The sequence below is a fragment of the Penicillium antarcticum genome, assembly GCF_028974205.1.
Source record: "Penicillium antarcticum strain IBT 31339 chromosome Unknown utg000003l_segment0_segment0, whole genome shotgun sequence".
NCBI classification, from domain to species: domain Eukaryota; kingdom Fungi; phylum Ascomycota; class Eurotiomycetes; order Eurotiales; family Aspergillaceae; genus Penicillium; species Penicillium antarcticum.
Window position 1 is genome coordinate 1 of NW_026695301.1, and position 16,562 is coordinate 16,562.

The following is a 16,562-nucleotide window of genomic DNA, read 5'->3' on the forward strand; positions in this document are numbered from 1 at the left end:
CCTAAGCCCTAACCCTAAACCCTAAACCCTAAACCCTAAACCCCTAAGCCCTAACCCTAACCCTAAACCCTAAGCCCTAAGCCCTAAGCCCTAAGCCCTAACCCTAAGCCTTTACCTTCACCTCACCCTTATACTACTTATCCTCACCCTTTACCTTACCCTCACCCTCACCCTCACCCTCACCCTCACCCTCACCCTTTACCTTACCCTCACCCTCACCCTCACCCTCACCCTCACCCTCACCCTTTACCTTACCCTCACCCTCACCCTCACCCTTTACCTTACCCTCACCCTCACCCTCACCCTTACCTTCCCCCTCTATTCTACCCACTCGATCTTCTCTATTACCCTCGACCTTATCCTTATTATCTACTCCGCTTATTAATTATCTTATATTCCCTACCTTAACACAAATCTACCTTATATTCCTTCTTACCTACCAATCTTATCCCAATTTAAATCACCTATATAATCCTTTCCGATCCGATATTCAATCTATATATATACCCTCTAATTGCAATGTGGAATATATATTCAACCATGTAATATATAACTTAATCTAGTTACACGAATATATATCTTCTACTACACTATCGAATATCCTCGAATTTTCTACTAAGCTATCTATCCAATTGTCCTATCTAATCATTCTAAAACCCTTACTACTATATCCCGATTCACCTCTTCTATATCTACTACCCGTATTATATCTTCCCTACGCCTCCGACTATAATTATACCCTTAATTCTATCAATCCCCCTTATCGACTTATAATCCTATTTATACCCCTCTTGATCTATAAAATAATCACTAACCTATATCTAACTACTAATCTTATATCTCTTATCTCCTTACTATCTACCTTATCTCTTTATTACTTAAGTTATACTTATACCCTATATACTAACTAAACCTCTTCCCTATCTTACTATTATAAACCCTTCCCCTTGATCACTCTTATAAACCTATTATCCCTTCACACTATTACCGTTTTTATTATTTTAACTTTTCCCCCTCGTATCACTCGAAGCCCTTCCCCCCTCTACTTATTACAACCCTTCCCCTCTACTTATTACCTATATCCTCTCCGAACTCAAAACTCCTCCCGAATTATAATAATCCCTTCTTCCTCCTTCTATTATAAACCCTCCCCCCTCTTCCCTTCCCTTTATTACTATTTGAACCCTCCCCCTCTTATAATTATAACCCTTACCCCTATTTATAACTACAAACCCTTCCCCTCTACTTATCAACTATCTCCTCTCCGAACTCAAATCTACTCCCTGATTCTAATCAACCCTTACCCCTCCTCTTCTTATTATAATCCCTAACCCTCCAACTACTATTGAAATCAAATCTAAATTACTAACTTATATATACTATGCTATGAATCTACTATAACTACTCTACTATATCACTTACTACGATATTGTCACAAACGATCAATATATTATCCCTATTCGATGTTATCATTTACCGCTATATCTATACAAAAAATGCTTATCCCAAAATTGAACCCGTCTATTATAAATATATATCTTGCGTAAACCCCGATTATACTATAATATATATCAGCTCTCTACGAGTTTTGTACGTCCCCGTTTACTAGCTTCTACCTTGGAACCTCTTCCCTACTACACTAAAACACCTTACCCTTACCGAAATACGCTATATACGGCCTACTTAGCTATATACACTACCCCCCCTCGGGTTTTCACCTCTTATATATCTCTTACTCCCTTACTATTACTTCTCTACCTATCACTCTCTTGCTATTACTTCTCCCCTTACTATACTCCCGACTACTAATTTCTAACACCCGTCACTATTTACGCTTTTTTGAACTATCTATATAAAACAAATCCCGATATTCCTATGTCCCTTACGTTCTACACTACGAACCCTCCTCTTTTACTACTACCTATACGTCTACTATACTCTCTTATTCTATCCTATATAAATCTTTTCGAAACTTGCTACACTAGCTACGATATTTTGATGGCCGTCATATTTTATATTATTTCGAACCTACCTATTATAACCCTCACCCTCTATACCACTAGTCCTTACCCTTCCACTAATATATCACTTACCCTCTATTGTTTTAAACCCTCCCCCCTCTTACTCTTATAACCCTTCCCTTCTTTATTAATCCCTTATACAATATATCCCTGGAATATATACCAATACTCTCGCTATAAACCCCTTACCTCTACTTATTACTCTTATCCTCTCCGAATTCAAAACTCCTCCCTTATAATAATACTAACCCTTACCCTCTAACCACTGTTTAAATCGAATTTGGTTCACTAACTTATATATCCTATGATATCGATATACTATTACTGCTCTACAGTATCACTTACCGCTATATCAATACAAAATATTCAAATCCCAATATTTGATATATCTATAACAAATATATATCTTACTGCGTCACCTATTACACCGTGATATATATTTCCGCCAACCTACAAAATACTCCGGAAAAAACCTCAATGTAAAACCTAAATATAAATGACTGATGGCGAAATCCGAACTTTGGACACTGGGCCTACCTACCCCAAACCTCCGACTATACTATCCTATATGATGGGACTAACCCCGTACACCAAGCCGGTGCGATACCCGAAAAACGATAAAATCACTACTTAACCGATATATATTGGCGCTATACTAGTTTTATACGCCCCCCCTTACGGGCTTCTACCCCGAAATATCTAACCTACGTACTTAAATACTCTACCTATCCCCTCTCCCAGCCTTTTCACACCTTATACGTCTCCTACTCCCTTACTATTACTTCTCTGCCTATTACTTCTTACTATTACTTCTCCGCCTATTACTCTCTTACTATTACTCTCTTACTATTACTTCTTACTATTACTTCTTACTATGACTTCTCCGCCTACTATACTCCCTACTCCTATTTTCTGACGGCCGTCACAATTTATGCTTTTTTGGACCTATCTATATAACGCAAATCCTATAATACTATAACCCATACCCTCTACACTACTAACCCTGACCGTTCACACCGCTAATCCTTACCCTTCCACTACTATAACCCTCACCCTCTACATTAAAACCCTTACCCTCTATATTATCACTTCCAAGTCCACTATACTCTCTCTTGGAATCTTATATACGCCTTTTGTAAACCTCCTACACTCACTACCATTTTCTGACCGCCGTCACCTTTTATGCCTTTTTTGACCTACCTGCAATAACCCTTACTCTCTATACTATTAACCCTCACCCTCTACACTATTAACCCTCACCCCTTAACTACTTATACGTGTACTATACTCTCTTATATTCTATATACACCTCTCCTAAACCGCCTACACTTACTACTATATTCTGATGGCCGTCATATTTTATGCCTTTCTTGACCTACCTATAATAACCCTTCCCCTTTTTATTAAAACCCTCACCCTCTATACTAAAACCCTCACCCTCTATACTAAAACCCTCACCCTCTATACTAAAACCCTCACCCTTTTACTACTTATACGTCTATTATACTCTCTCCTATTCTATATACACCTTTTCTAAACCTCCTACACTCACTACTAAATCCGGACTACTAGTATATTTCATACCTTTTGTGACCTATCTACAATAACCCTTACCCTTACCTTTCACTATTAAGCCTACCCTTTTACTACTTCGGATACGTCTACTATACCTTCTCGTTAATCCTTATAGCCGTCACTATTTCTATACAAATCCCCGATTCTTACTACTCCTTTTTGATTGCTATCACTACGATAACCCTCACCCTCTATACTATGATTTCTATATCTATTATACTCTCTCGTTAAATCCTATATACGCCTTTTCCAAATATCCTACACTAAACCTACCCTCTAAACCACTAAACCTTACCCTCTATACTACTAATCCTCACCCTCTACACCACTAGCCCTCACCCTCTGCACTACTAACCTTACCCTTTATACTTATAAACCTTATCCTCTAAACCACTGATCCTTACCTTCTACACTCCTAACCCTCACCCTTTTACTACTACTTATACTCACTACTAAATTCTAACAGCCGTTACCCTTTATTACTTTTTTGACCTATTTATAATAACTCTCACTCTCTTCCGTTTACTACCCTATTACTACTTCTTATATAGCTACTATACTCTCTCTTTTATACCTTATAGCCGTCACTAGTTCTTTACTAATATTACTCCTCTCTGATTGCTGTCACGCATTATATATATCTCGTATTCCAATCCACTACTGCAACCCTTACCTCTATACCGTTGACCCTTACCCTCTACACCGGTAACCCTCACCCTCCACCACTAGCCCTCACCCTCTACACTCCTAACCCTCACCCTTTTACTACTACTTATGCGCTTTTTCTAAACCTCTTATACTCACTACTAAATTCTAACAGCCGTCACACTTTATTGCTTTTTTGACCTATTTATAATAACTCTTACCCTTACCCCTTGACTACTAACCCTCACCCCTTGACTACGAACCCTTACCCCTTTACTACTAACCCTCACCCCTTAACTACTACTTATACGCTTTTTCTAAACCTCCTATACTCACTCCTAAATTCTAACAGCAGTCACACTTTATCCCTTTTTTGACCTATTCATAATAACTCTCACCCTCTTCCGTTTACTACCCTATTACTAATTCTTATATAGCTACTATACTCTCTCCTTTATACCTTATACCCGTCACTAGTTCTATACTAATACCCTATTCGTACTACTTCTTTCTGATTGCTATCACGCCTTATCTATATCTCTTATTCTAATCCTCTACTTCTACTACTTCTAACTTCTATCATATATATATATCTCGTATTCCAATCTACTACTACAACGCTTACCTTTTATACCGCTAGCCCTTACCCTCTAAACTCCTAACCCTCACCCTTTTACTACTACTTGTACACTTTTTCTAAAGCTCCTATACTCACTACTATATTCTAACAGCCGTCATAATTTATTGCTTTTTTGACCTATTGATAATAACTCTTACCCTCTCCTTTTGATTACGAACCCTCACCCTTGACTACAAACCCTTACCCTTGACTACAAACCCTCACCCTCTATACTACTAATCGCTACTAATTGTTATCTCTTCTATAATAGTTCCTTATTCTTACTACTTATTTCTAATGGCCGGTACTATTTATATATATCTTATATTCTAGTCCCCTACTTCTAGTACTTATTCCTAATAACTATCACTATATATATCTCGTATTCCAATCCTCTAATACTACTCCTTTCTAATTGCTGTCACCTATGATCTCTTCTATAATAATACCCTATTCTTACTACTTTCTAATTGCTATCACTATATATATCTCTGATTCTAAGCCTATATATCTACTACTACTACCGTCCCTTTGCTATATTCCAATCCTCTAAACTATACCCTCTCGCCACGCTCGATCCACTGCTTTCGAAGCCAAATATACTCGTGTACCAATTTCACCGTGTCTCCGTCATGCCGTGACCCCAAAAACCGTACAAGCCCATTCTCGTCATCGATATAAACCCCCTGCGTACGTAACCGGCGTGCCCATGCTTCCTTGATCTCCTCACTTCCCTCGCCGTACACCATAACAGCTAGCCCCGATAACAATAACCCCCGGTAAACGCAATGCCCCTGGCTCCCTGGATTGATAAAACGGCTGCAAATCGTCTGCGGCATTCCACACCCGTAACAGCCACTAAATGCGGCAAATTTGATCTGCCGGCGTACCCGAATCCACCAGTTCTTGGCTGAATCCTGACTAGTTCGGGGCTGGATCCCACACTCGTACAAATCATGCCGGTCATCGAGTCCACGCTGCGTACAAAACCAGCATCGTTCATGCCATAACTGGGCCTGCTGTTGCAAAAACTCTAGTTCACTAGCAATGTCTTGATGGGCTTCCTGGTATACGACTCGGGCCGCCTGTCTCTCTCGGTCCTGGCGCTGGAAACGTTCAATAGCTTGTGTTGGCACGTAAGTTGACGCTGGCTGTATTGCTGCTGGCTGTATTGCTGCTGGCTGAATTGACTGCGTTGCCGCTGGCTGTATTGCTGTTGGCTGAATTAACTATATTGCCGCTGGCTGAATTGACTGTATTGCCGTTGGCTGAATTAGCTGAATTGGCTGTATTGACGCTGGCTGAATTGACTGCGTTGCCACTGGCTGAATTGACTGCGTTGCCACTGGCTGAATTGACTGCACTGGCTGACGGCGTATCACTGGCTAACGGCGTATCACTGGCTGACGGCGTATTACTGGCTGACGGCGTATCACTGGCTGACGGCGTATCACTGGCTGACGGCGTATCACTGGCTAACGGCGTATCACTGGCTGACGGCGTATCACTGGCTCAATACTCCGGCGATATATCGGACTAACGGATCCGACTTGGGACCGAAATCCAATGGATTCGCTGTCACTTCGCTGGCCACTCGCTTCCGAATCGGCTGGAAACTGGCTTAGTTCTTCGACACCCTGACCTCTCTCCACGGAGCTATACTGGACGTCTTCCATGGGCTCCGTACATAATGCTTGCACGGGGGTCTCCGCTGACTGATTCAAAACATGGGACAAAACCATGGGATCCGATGCTGGAAATGGCCCATTCCTGTCACTCTCACGTTCACTGGCTATTTCACTGGCTATTTCACTGGCCATTTCACTAGCTGTCTCACTAGCCGTCTCGCTTATCACTTCTTTATTGACTTGCTAGTTCTGATCACACTGATCACACCGCTGCTCCGTAGTATCACAATACTGCCGTACGTGGCCATCCAAATACTCATCCAATATAACCAGTCGGCAACATCCTTGATATATATATCGGTTTAGTCGGTCTTGCTCGACATCCGCCTTCACTGGGTCTTCGTGAATGGGATCCCACGTTGGCCGTTCAAACCCGTCGGGTTGGATGATAATGGCCTCACTGCGTAGCCCGTCTCGGCTAGCCCGTCCGCTTTCTTGCGCGTAATCCAATAAACTCCGGGGAAGTCCAATATGAATGATACTCCGAATATTGGGGATATCCACGCCCATTCCTAGCGCACTAGTCGCCACTACTACCCCCGTAGCATTGGCCTGAAAACGGGCAAGTACGCCCTTGCGGTCTAACGTGCGGCTGTGATATGCTTCACTGTTAATCAGCTGGGCCAGTTGCTCCACCGTCTTGGTGGTCGGCCCGTAAATCACAACTCGGCCTGTCTGCACACGCGCGCGCGTGATACGGTCTCTGATAAAGCTGGTCACGTCGGGGCTCTCGATCCAATCGTAGCTATTACGATATCGATTCGACAGCGTGGGCTGCCAGATCCGATATGCCACGTTTGTCCGATTCGTCCGTGCTCGAAATATATGGGCCTTCTCTCGCGTCGTCCGTAATCGCTGTAAAAGCTGATCCTCCGCGGTGGGTGGCAGCGTAGCGGTCAAGTATATCATCTGAGCCTGAGCCACGATTAAACGGCCTAGCTGGGCCATGGCGGGCCGGAAATTGGCCTGATCATTGAGCACCACGTGGCATTCGTCTATCACGATCCGATCAAGCCGATGGCCGAGACGCTGTCGGTTCAAAAACGTCATAAAATCCTCTGTAATGGCCGATTCGGGCGTCACGAGTACGATGGATGCCTGATCGGCCGGCCGACGGCTCTCCCACTCTACGCACGAGATGCCGAGTCGCTGGCACCGCTGGACCATGTCTCCGCGTAATGCGATTAGCGGCACGACCACCACCGTCACCCCACGGGGGCTGATCCACGCGGGTAGCATGAATAGCAAGCTTTTGCCACCCCCTGTTGGCATCACCGCCACTACCGGACTCTGGCCCTACTAAATAGCTTCCAACGCCGGTGCTTGCACCCCCCGAAGCCGTACCGCGCGATTCCCCATCATTCGTTGCATTTCGGGCTCTATAGCCGCCTGGGTCAGTTGCCATCGACGTTCTGTACGGCCAATTTCGGCTTCTTTCTGCCATAGCGAAAACTAGCCCAGTCCTAATGCGCTCTCGGCACCCCCGTCATCCGTGGACACAAACCCTAAAAACCGATGCCAATCGGTGCTACTAAGCCGAAACATCTCTCGCCGGTGGGCCGTCGTACCGGGCTGTTCGGTGATCCCACGGCCGTAAATCATGCCGGCCACGTGGGATGAATGGGCCGCTTGCAAATCGGCAATATGGCCCATCCATTGCTCCGCATTCATGCTCTCTTCGTCATCCTCTTAGGATGCCTCAGCTCGTACATCCTGACGCGTGTTGTTCGGGAATACGCTGGATAGCCGCATAAACCGACGGCTAATGCCAATAGCAATATCACGATACGCGTTCAAATTGATGGCGTGCCCGTTGAGTCCAATAGTGGTTTCACGCTTTAGCACTTCACGGAGTCGTTCGGATGACCAATCCCGGCCGGTACTGGGGTCGGGGGACCATAAAAACGCCTGTCTCTGATGACTGATTGGAATTAGCATCGAAACGTGATATAACGGATCAGTGGCTAGTGGCCTAATAAATCCGGTATATATAATGGAAACCCAGTAATTCCGATATATAACGCTTCAGTGGCCAGTTGCCCAATAAATCCGGTATATATAATGGAAACCCAGCAATTCCGATATATAACGGATCAGTGGCCAATGGACCACATGACTTACACTTCAATTTCGGAATGGCCTATCCTCCGCACCTTCTCCACGTACGCCTCCAATCTCTCGACAAACGGCAGTACTAGCCACAAATACCAGACCACTAATTCACCGACTTCCCGGGGTAAATACCGATAAATCACCTTGGTGTCATTCGATGCGTAAAACCCTTTGTGATACTGCGTCACAAACGCCACTAGCCTATCCTCGATGAAAATATTGCGATAGCCGCCGCTATTCGTATTATAATGTCGAATACTTAATAGCTCTGGGGCACGTGCTGGCTAGCCCCCACTGACATAAACGGCAATAGCAAGCTTCTCCCGAAAATGGGCCACCCGTTGAAGATACACGTCAATCGCTGCAATTCGTAGCCGGCCTATATTGCGTTCAATAAAACGATGCCGTAATAGCCCTTCTTGCCGTACTCGATTCATCATCTATTCACTGCCAGCCATAGGCCACGGCGTACGGGTGTCATTCAAAAAACTCCATCCCTAGGCCGTCTCTGTGGGATCATCGCAGATATCCCGCCACGGAATCGCGGGAACTAACCCAGTCTCCGTGCTCAATAATAGCTCGTCACGGAGTATTTGCCGTGTCGAACTAATCAGCCCGTGGACGAAACCCCGGAAGTCCCCCATAGAAAAGTTGTATTGCTGATACAATAGCTGGTCTTGATTCATCCAGCCAACGTGGCCTATTGTCGTGCTGTTATAATAGATCTTCAAGCCGTAAGTACGGAGATCCAACAGCCATTGCATCGGGCTATTCGTTCCACGGACCATAAATTGACTGACCATCTCAGCCACCCACTCACGAAATAACCGCTGGCCCTGCTGAGCCTAGCTGAATTGGACAAAATGGGATGACTAGGTCGATACTGGAACTAGGCTAGTCTCGAAATTGTAAAAGTCATCGTCCGACGTCGGCGGCGTCAAAAATGCGAATTCAGGTGAATCTAGTGGACTTTCGGTATCCCATTCACCTGCCATTTGATGCTCCGTAAGCTGTGACAGCATTGCCTCCGCTGTCGGATCGAGCTTCAACGCCTTATAGACCACTATAAACCGTGCGATCTTAATAAGCTTCGATAAAATGGGTGGATAGCTCTGCGCGGTACGCCAGCCAGCCTCGCCCTGACCAAGCACTGCCGCGGCACAAATCAAGGCACTTTCGTAGTCTTCCACCTTGGTCCGATGGTTCAGAAGCTCAATACAAAAGTCTAGACACGCGGTGTCAATAGGCGCTAGTTGAAACGGCGAATTGCTATTGATGCGTCGATTCGCTATTGATTCGCTAGCGATTCGCTGACTATTATCATCTAAACCGGCCCTATCGAAACTAGCTCTATTGGGACTAGCCCTGTCGGAACTAGCACTAACTAGACTAACTGGACTGGCTGGACTAGCTGGCGCGCTGAATCCCGGCTGGGCTAGTTTCCAAAGCGTATTCCACGCTAAACGCTGGCGTTTCGAAAACCGGTAATACGGACTGGCCCATTCATGCGACGCCTGCGTACGTACGAAAAACATCAAGATTTGCTGCCACGTAATCGTATGTCTCTCGATGTTCTCGGCATCTATGTACGCTTGCAATGGCTGATGCGGCAATCGGTCCCGCTCCGTACGGACGGCCTCGGTGCGAATGGAATGGCTAGTTTTTGTACAAATCAACTGGCTGATTCGGGCTACTGTAGCCATCGAATCCTAAATAGCGGAAGCAGCTAATTCGGTCGGATCGGCCGATTCGGCATCGGGTGCCATAACGCTGTCTCGCAAGTCTTGCGGGTTGATTCCACGTAGATACACGGCCCACTAGGTCCGTCGAAGCCATAGATTCGCGTCGTCACGCTGACTAGCCTCGATCAACTAGGGCTATTCTTGTTTTTCGATGAATGCTTGTTCGATCTAATCCAAAACCTGATCACTGAGTACGGTCGGTGCCGATTCGGCCTCGGGGACTACCTCTGCTCCGACTATACGTACGCGGATATAATGAGACCCTGGCCCCTAGGCAAACGCGCGCTGGCATTGGACCGTAAACGTAAACTGCTGAATCTGCTGCTCGGCGGCCGATGGCCCTAGCGGCTTTCTACCACCGCCATAGTTAATGGGTGTAGTCCAGCTATGTTGATCACGCTAGTGCTGGCGTATAGTCTTAACGGTTCGTCCGATAAACTGGCAAGCTAGGTCTTTTCTACACCAAAGACCGTCGGAGTAAACTGGTAGATTGGGGATTGGCTCGTCTATAATAGCGGGAACGTCCCACTCGATACATTGCTGAATACTAGGCCATTGCTGTATCTGAGTGTAGATACTCTGTGCATTTGCGCTGTTTAAACGATGGTGTAGTCCCCGGAGGTGTTGGGCAATAAACTGCGGCCTTACTGCGACCTTGCATTTCTTACAAACGATGACTGGGGCAGTCGAAGGCTGGTGAAAGATTTCGAGTTCCATGTTGAGTACTCTCAGAGATATTGTACGTAGATAGAATAGGTGAAATCGTGAAGACTGATCATTTGTATAAAGCCCCTGAATCACTGAATGGTCCGGTGTAAGATACGAATACAGCGTAATCTATTTAGTAGTGGCCGCCATACTTAAGGCCGATACAGTGCTTACGGTATTAACACCCGTCGGTCGCACCCCATCAAAATGATTTCCAATTCTTTGCCAACCAACCACACCCTATCTAGCGGTCCGATTGAGCTATAACTCAAATGGCGGATAAGTTGGATACTCTATTATAACTGAGCAAATTTGAAGACTGATCAGTTCAAGCTTGGCAGCGGCAGTCGGGGGTAAGCCTGGTTCACCTGCAGTGGGGGGTCGGGCCCACTTTTCCTGCCATAGTTAAGAAATAACCCACACCTGCAGGGTGCCCCGACTCCCCCCCCCGTGGGATAGGGTCGGGGGACCATAAAAACGCCTGTCTCTGATGACTGATTGGAATTAGCATCGAAACGTGATATAACGGATCAGTGGCCAGTGGCCTAATAAACTCAGTATATATAATGGAAACCCAGTAATTCCGATATATAACGGATCCGTGGCCAATGGACCACATGACTTACACTTCAATTTCGGAATGGCCCATCCTCCGCACCTTCTCCACGTACGCCTCCAATCTCTCGACAAACGGCAGTACTAGCCACAAATACCAGACCACTAATTCACCGACTTCTTAGGGTAAATACCGATGAATCACCTTGGTGTCATTCGATACGTAAAACCCTTTGTGATACTGCGTCACAAATGCCACTAGCCCATCCTCGATAAAAATATTGCGATGGCCGCCGCTATTCGTATTATAATGTCGAATACTTAGTAGCTCTGGGGCACGTGCTGGCTAGCCCCCACTGACATAAACGGCAATAGCAAGCTTCTCCCGAAAATGGGCCACCCGTTGAAGATACACGTCAATCGCTGCAATTCGTAGCCGGCCTATATTGCGTTCAATAAAACGATGCCGTAACAGCCCTTCTTGCCGTACTCGATTCATCATCCATTCACTGCCAGCCACGGGCCACGGCGTACGGGTGTCATTCAAAAAACTCTATCCCTAGGCCGTCTCTGTGGGATCATCGCAGATATCCCGCCACGGAATCGCGGGAACTGACCCAGTCTCCGTGCTCAATAATAGCTCGTCACGGAGTATTTGCCGTGTCGAACTAATCAGCCCGTGGACGAAACCCCGGAAGTCCCCCATAGAAAAGTTGTATTGCTGATACAATAGCTGGTCTTGATTCATCCAGCCAACGTGGCCAGTTGTCGTGCTGTTATAATAGATCTTTAAGCCGTAAGTACGGAGATCCAACAGCCATTGCATCGGGCTATTCGTTCCACGGACCATAAATTGACTGACCATTTCAGCCACCCACTCACGAAATAACCGCTGGCCCTGCTGAGCCTGGCTGAATTGGACAAAATAGGATGACTGGGTCGATACTGGAACTGGGCCAGTCTCGAAATTGTAAAAGTCATCGTCCGACGTCGGCGGCGTCAAAAATGCGAATTCAGGTGAATCTAGTGGACTTTCGGTATCCCATTCACCTGCCATTTGATGCTCCGTAAGCTGTGACAGCATTGCCTCCGCTGTCGGATCGAGCTTCAACGCCTTGTGGACCACCATAAACCGTGCGATCTTAATAAGCTTCGATAAAATAGGTGGATAGCTCTGCGCGGTACGCCAGCCAGCCTCGCCCTGACCAAGCACTGCCGCGGCACAAATCAAGGCACTTTCGTAGTCTTCCACCTTGGTCCGATGGTTCAGAAGCTTAATACAAAAGTCTAGACACGCGGTGTCAATAGGCGCTAGTTGAAACGGCGAATTGCTATTGATGCGTCGATTCGCTATTGATTCGCTGGCGATTCGCTGACTATTATCATCTAAACCGGCCCTATCGAAACTAGCTCTATTGGGACTGGCCCTGTCGGAACTAGCACTAACTGGACTAACTAGACTGGCTGGACTGGCTGGCGCGCTGAATCCCGGCTAGGCCAGTTTCCAAAGCGTATTCCACGCTAAACGCTGGCGTTTCGAAAACCGGTAATACGGACTGGCCCATTCGTGCGACGCCTGCGTACGTACGAAAAACATCAAGATTTGCTGCCATGGGATCGTATGTCTCTCGATATTCTCGGCATCTATGTACGCTTGCAATGGCTGATGCGGCAATCGGTCCCGCTCCGTACGGACGGCCTCGGTGCGAATGGAATGGCTAGTTTTCGTACAAATCAACTGGCTGATTCGGGCTACTGTAGCCATTGAATCCCAAATAGCGGAAGCAGCTAATTCGGTCGAATCGGCCGATTCGGTATCGGGTGCTATAACGCTGTCTCGCAAGTCTTGGGGGTCGATTCCACGTAGATACACGGCCCACTGGGTCCGTCGAAGCCATGGATTCGCGTCGTCACGCTGACTAGCCTCGATCAACTGGGGCTGTTCTTGTTTTTCGATGAATGCTTGTTCGATCTGATCCAAAACCTGATCACTGAGTACGGTCGGTGCCGATTCGGCCTCGGGGACTACCTCTGCTCCGACTATACGTACGCGGATATAATGAGACCCTGGCCCCTGGGCAAACGCGCGCTGGCATTGGACCGTAAGCGTAAACTGCTGAATCTGCTGCTCGGCGGCCGATGGCCCTGGCGGCTTTCTACCACCGCCATAGTTGATGGGTGCAGTCCAGCTATGTTGATCACGCCAGTGCTGGCGTATAGTCTTAACGGTTCGTCCGATAAACTGGCAAGCTGGGTCTTTTCTACACCAAAGACCGTCGGAGTAAACTGGTAGATTGGGGATTGGCTCGTCTATAATAGCGGGAACGTCCCACTCGATACATTGCTGAATACTGGGCCATTGCTGTATCTGAGTGTAGATACTCTGTGCATTTGCGCTGTTTAAACGATGGTGTGATCCCCGGAGGTGTTGGGTAATAAACTGCGGCCTGACTGCGACCTTGCATTTCTTACAAATGATGACTGGGGCAGTCGAAGGCTGGTGAAATATTTCGAGTTCCATGTTTAGTACTCGCAGAGATATTGTACGTAGATGGAATGGGTGAAATCGTGAAGACTGATCATCTGTATAAAGCCCCTGAATCACTGAATGGTCCGGTGTAAGATACGAATACAGCGTAATCTATTTAGTAGTGGCCGCCATACTTAAGGCTAATACAGTGCTTACGGTATTGACACCCGTCGGTCGCACCCCATCAAAATAATTTCCAATTCTTTGCCAACCAACCACACCCTATCTAGCGGTCCAATCGGGCTGTAATTCAAATGGGGGGTACTTTAGATACTATATTAGAACTGAGCAAATTCTGAGACTGATCGGTTCAAGCTTGGCAGCGGCAGTCGGGGGTAAGCCTGGTTCACCTGCAGTGGGGGGTCGGGCCCACTTTTCCTGCCATAGTTAAGAAATAACCCACACCTGCAGGGTGCCCCGACTGCCCCCCCCCCGTGGGATAGGGCATCCTAGTAGGTTTTCATAAAATCAACCTTTTCCCTATTCTCATTTTCTCCCCTCTAATCCTTATTGTTAAAATAGCGTAGCTTCTTTGATAGACAGAGGATAGTTACAATCGCATATACTATACTATATAGCTTATCGTCGGTCGCAGAATAGTATTTGTTTAGCTTTTTCTTCGCTGCAGCGAGAGCCTAAAGCATTCTCTTTTTCTAGGGGATACCCTTTCGTTTTAGTTTCTTTTCAGCGTCGTTAAGGTGGTTGAAGAGGCGGTTGTAGATACTGAAAACATAATAAACTATAATATCTCTAGTCTTCGACAAAACGTTAGTGAAGTCAAAGAAAGGCTTCGTGAGTAAAAGAAGATACTCAATCTAGCGCCACTCTTCCTAATCTAGTTTGAAATAGAGATATTGATAAGTTGTGCAGTACTTATTAAAGACTAGCTACAGCTTTTTGGCACGATTAAGCATCAAAAAGGTCGAATTCTAGCGTGTACGAACGTCCTAGATAGGAATAAGTCGAGGCTCCTTGGTTTAGAGAGCTAGGAATACTTCCCGGCGCTACGGGCTTACATTAACAAAGACAGCAAGCTCTCGAATCTTAAAGTGCTTAAGATTAGTGCTTGTTTTCTAAAATATTAAGAGAATATACCTTTTTTAGGGTGTCCACGATCTACATTATAGGGCGTTTTGATTATAGCGACTAGGTTCGTTCGTTAGACCACTTAGACTCGGCCTCTTTATTAGCCGGTGTTACTTTTAATTTCCTAAGTAGCTTATTTAGACTAAGCTAAATCACATAGGAAATACATAGGATCCGGAAAATTGAGGTATCGGTAAGGGTCTATGACTAAATTACCTCCTAGATACTTTCTATTATACTATCATTACTTACTATATTATCAGTAGTAACAGATAGCACACAGTCGGTGATATCATGGTCTTAGAGGAGCTATAAGATAGTCTTGCTTAAGTTTTCACCCGTATACGAGCTATAAAAGGGCTTAAACCCAAGAAGCACTTCATAGTAATTCCAGTCCTAGTCAAGGAAATAGCCTATGATAGCCATAAATACCTAGCGAAAAGGTGACGTCTAGCAATCAAGTGCGATTGATAGCCGGCTTCCCTCTAGAAGCTTGCTAAGCACACCATATTGTTATTCGTGGATTATAGTGTCTAAGAGACGTCGTATAATCCGTGGCGAAGGTATATCAATCGGGTCTTCTAACCGTTGTATAATCTCTACTAGCTCTTTAAACTCTAGACGTTCAACAATGCGAAACAGGAGGCGGGCGGTTATAATAAACTAAAGAAGTCTCTTAAGGAGGAGCACCTAGCTAAAACCCTGAGATCTCAGCCATTATGGCTAAATAATATCTAGGATTAGCGATTAAGTATAAATAGGATAATAGTAGAGAAAGCTTAATACTAACCGAGTTCCGTATTAACTAGTCTATACCTTGCTTCTTAAGAGGCTATAGTTTAGTACAAACGCTACTACTAAGATACGCCCGTATCGGAGAGAGACCTACACGACAGTGCCTAGGATAAACAATAACATTCTAGCAGCGTTTGCACATTACCTTTGGCTCGCCGGTCCTCTTATATACAACCTAATCAAAGGACAACCAAGCATCAGACTTTTTGAGCTCACTAGCCTATCTAATACTCTTGCGGAGTTCTGGCTTTAGGCCATATTCAGTGTCTAACCACTAATGCACGAATTGCCTTCGCGAAGCCTCTATTTAAGTATCTTGATCGTCGCTAGGGTAGAGGATGTAAAACCGCTAGAAGGGCTTGCTAATACGTTCAAGCGAAGTAGGGGCGTAAGGCTTTTTCTCTCGAGAGGGAGGATAGATATCTAAGATACTAATCGAAGGTCGTGTTATCTCACTACTCGGGAGTTCGAGGAAATCGTCTAATT

General features: G+C 45.6%; 1 protein-coding gene across 1 annotated transcript; it reads right to left on the bottom strand.

Annotated features, from left to right (window-relative positions):
* Nucleotides 1-133: 133 nt before the first annotated feature.
* N7508_002710 (uncharacterized protein) lies at nucleotides 134-542 on the bottom strand (the record flags this gene model as incomplete). The annotated part of the gene is made up of 2 exons (XM_058460776.1): nucleotides 134-377; nucleotides 508-542. The coding sequence occupies 2 exons, from the start codon at nucleotides 540-542 to the stop codon at nucleotides 134-136; spliced, it is 279 nt and encodes a 92-aa protein (XP_058321353.1).
* Nucleotides 543-16,562: the final 16,020 nt, after the last annotated feature.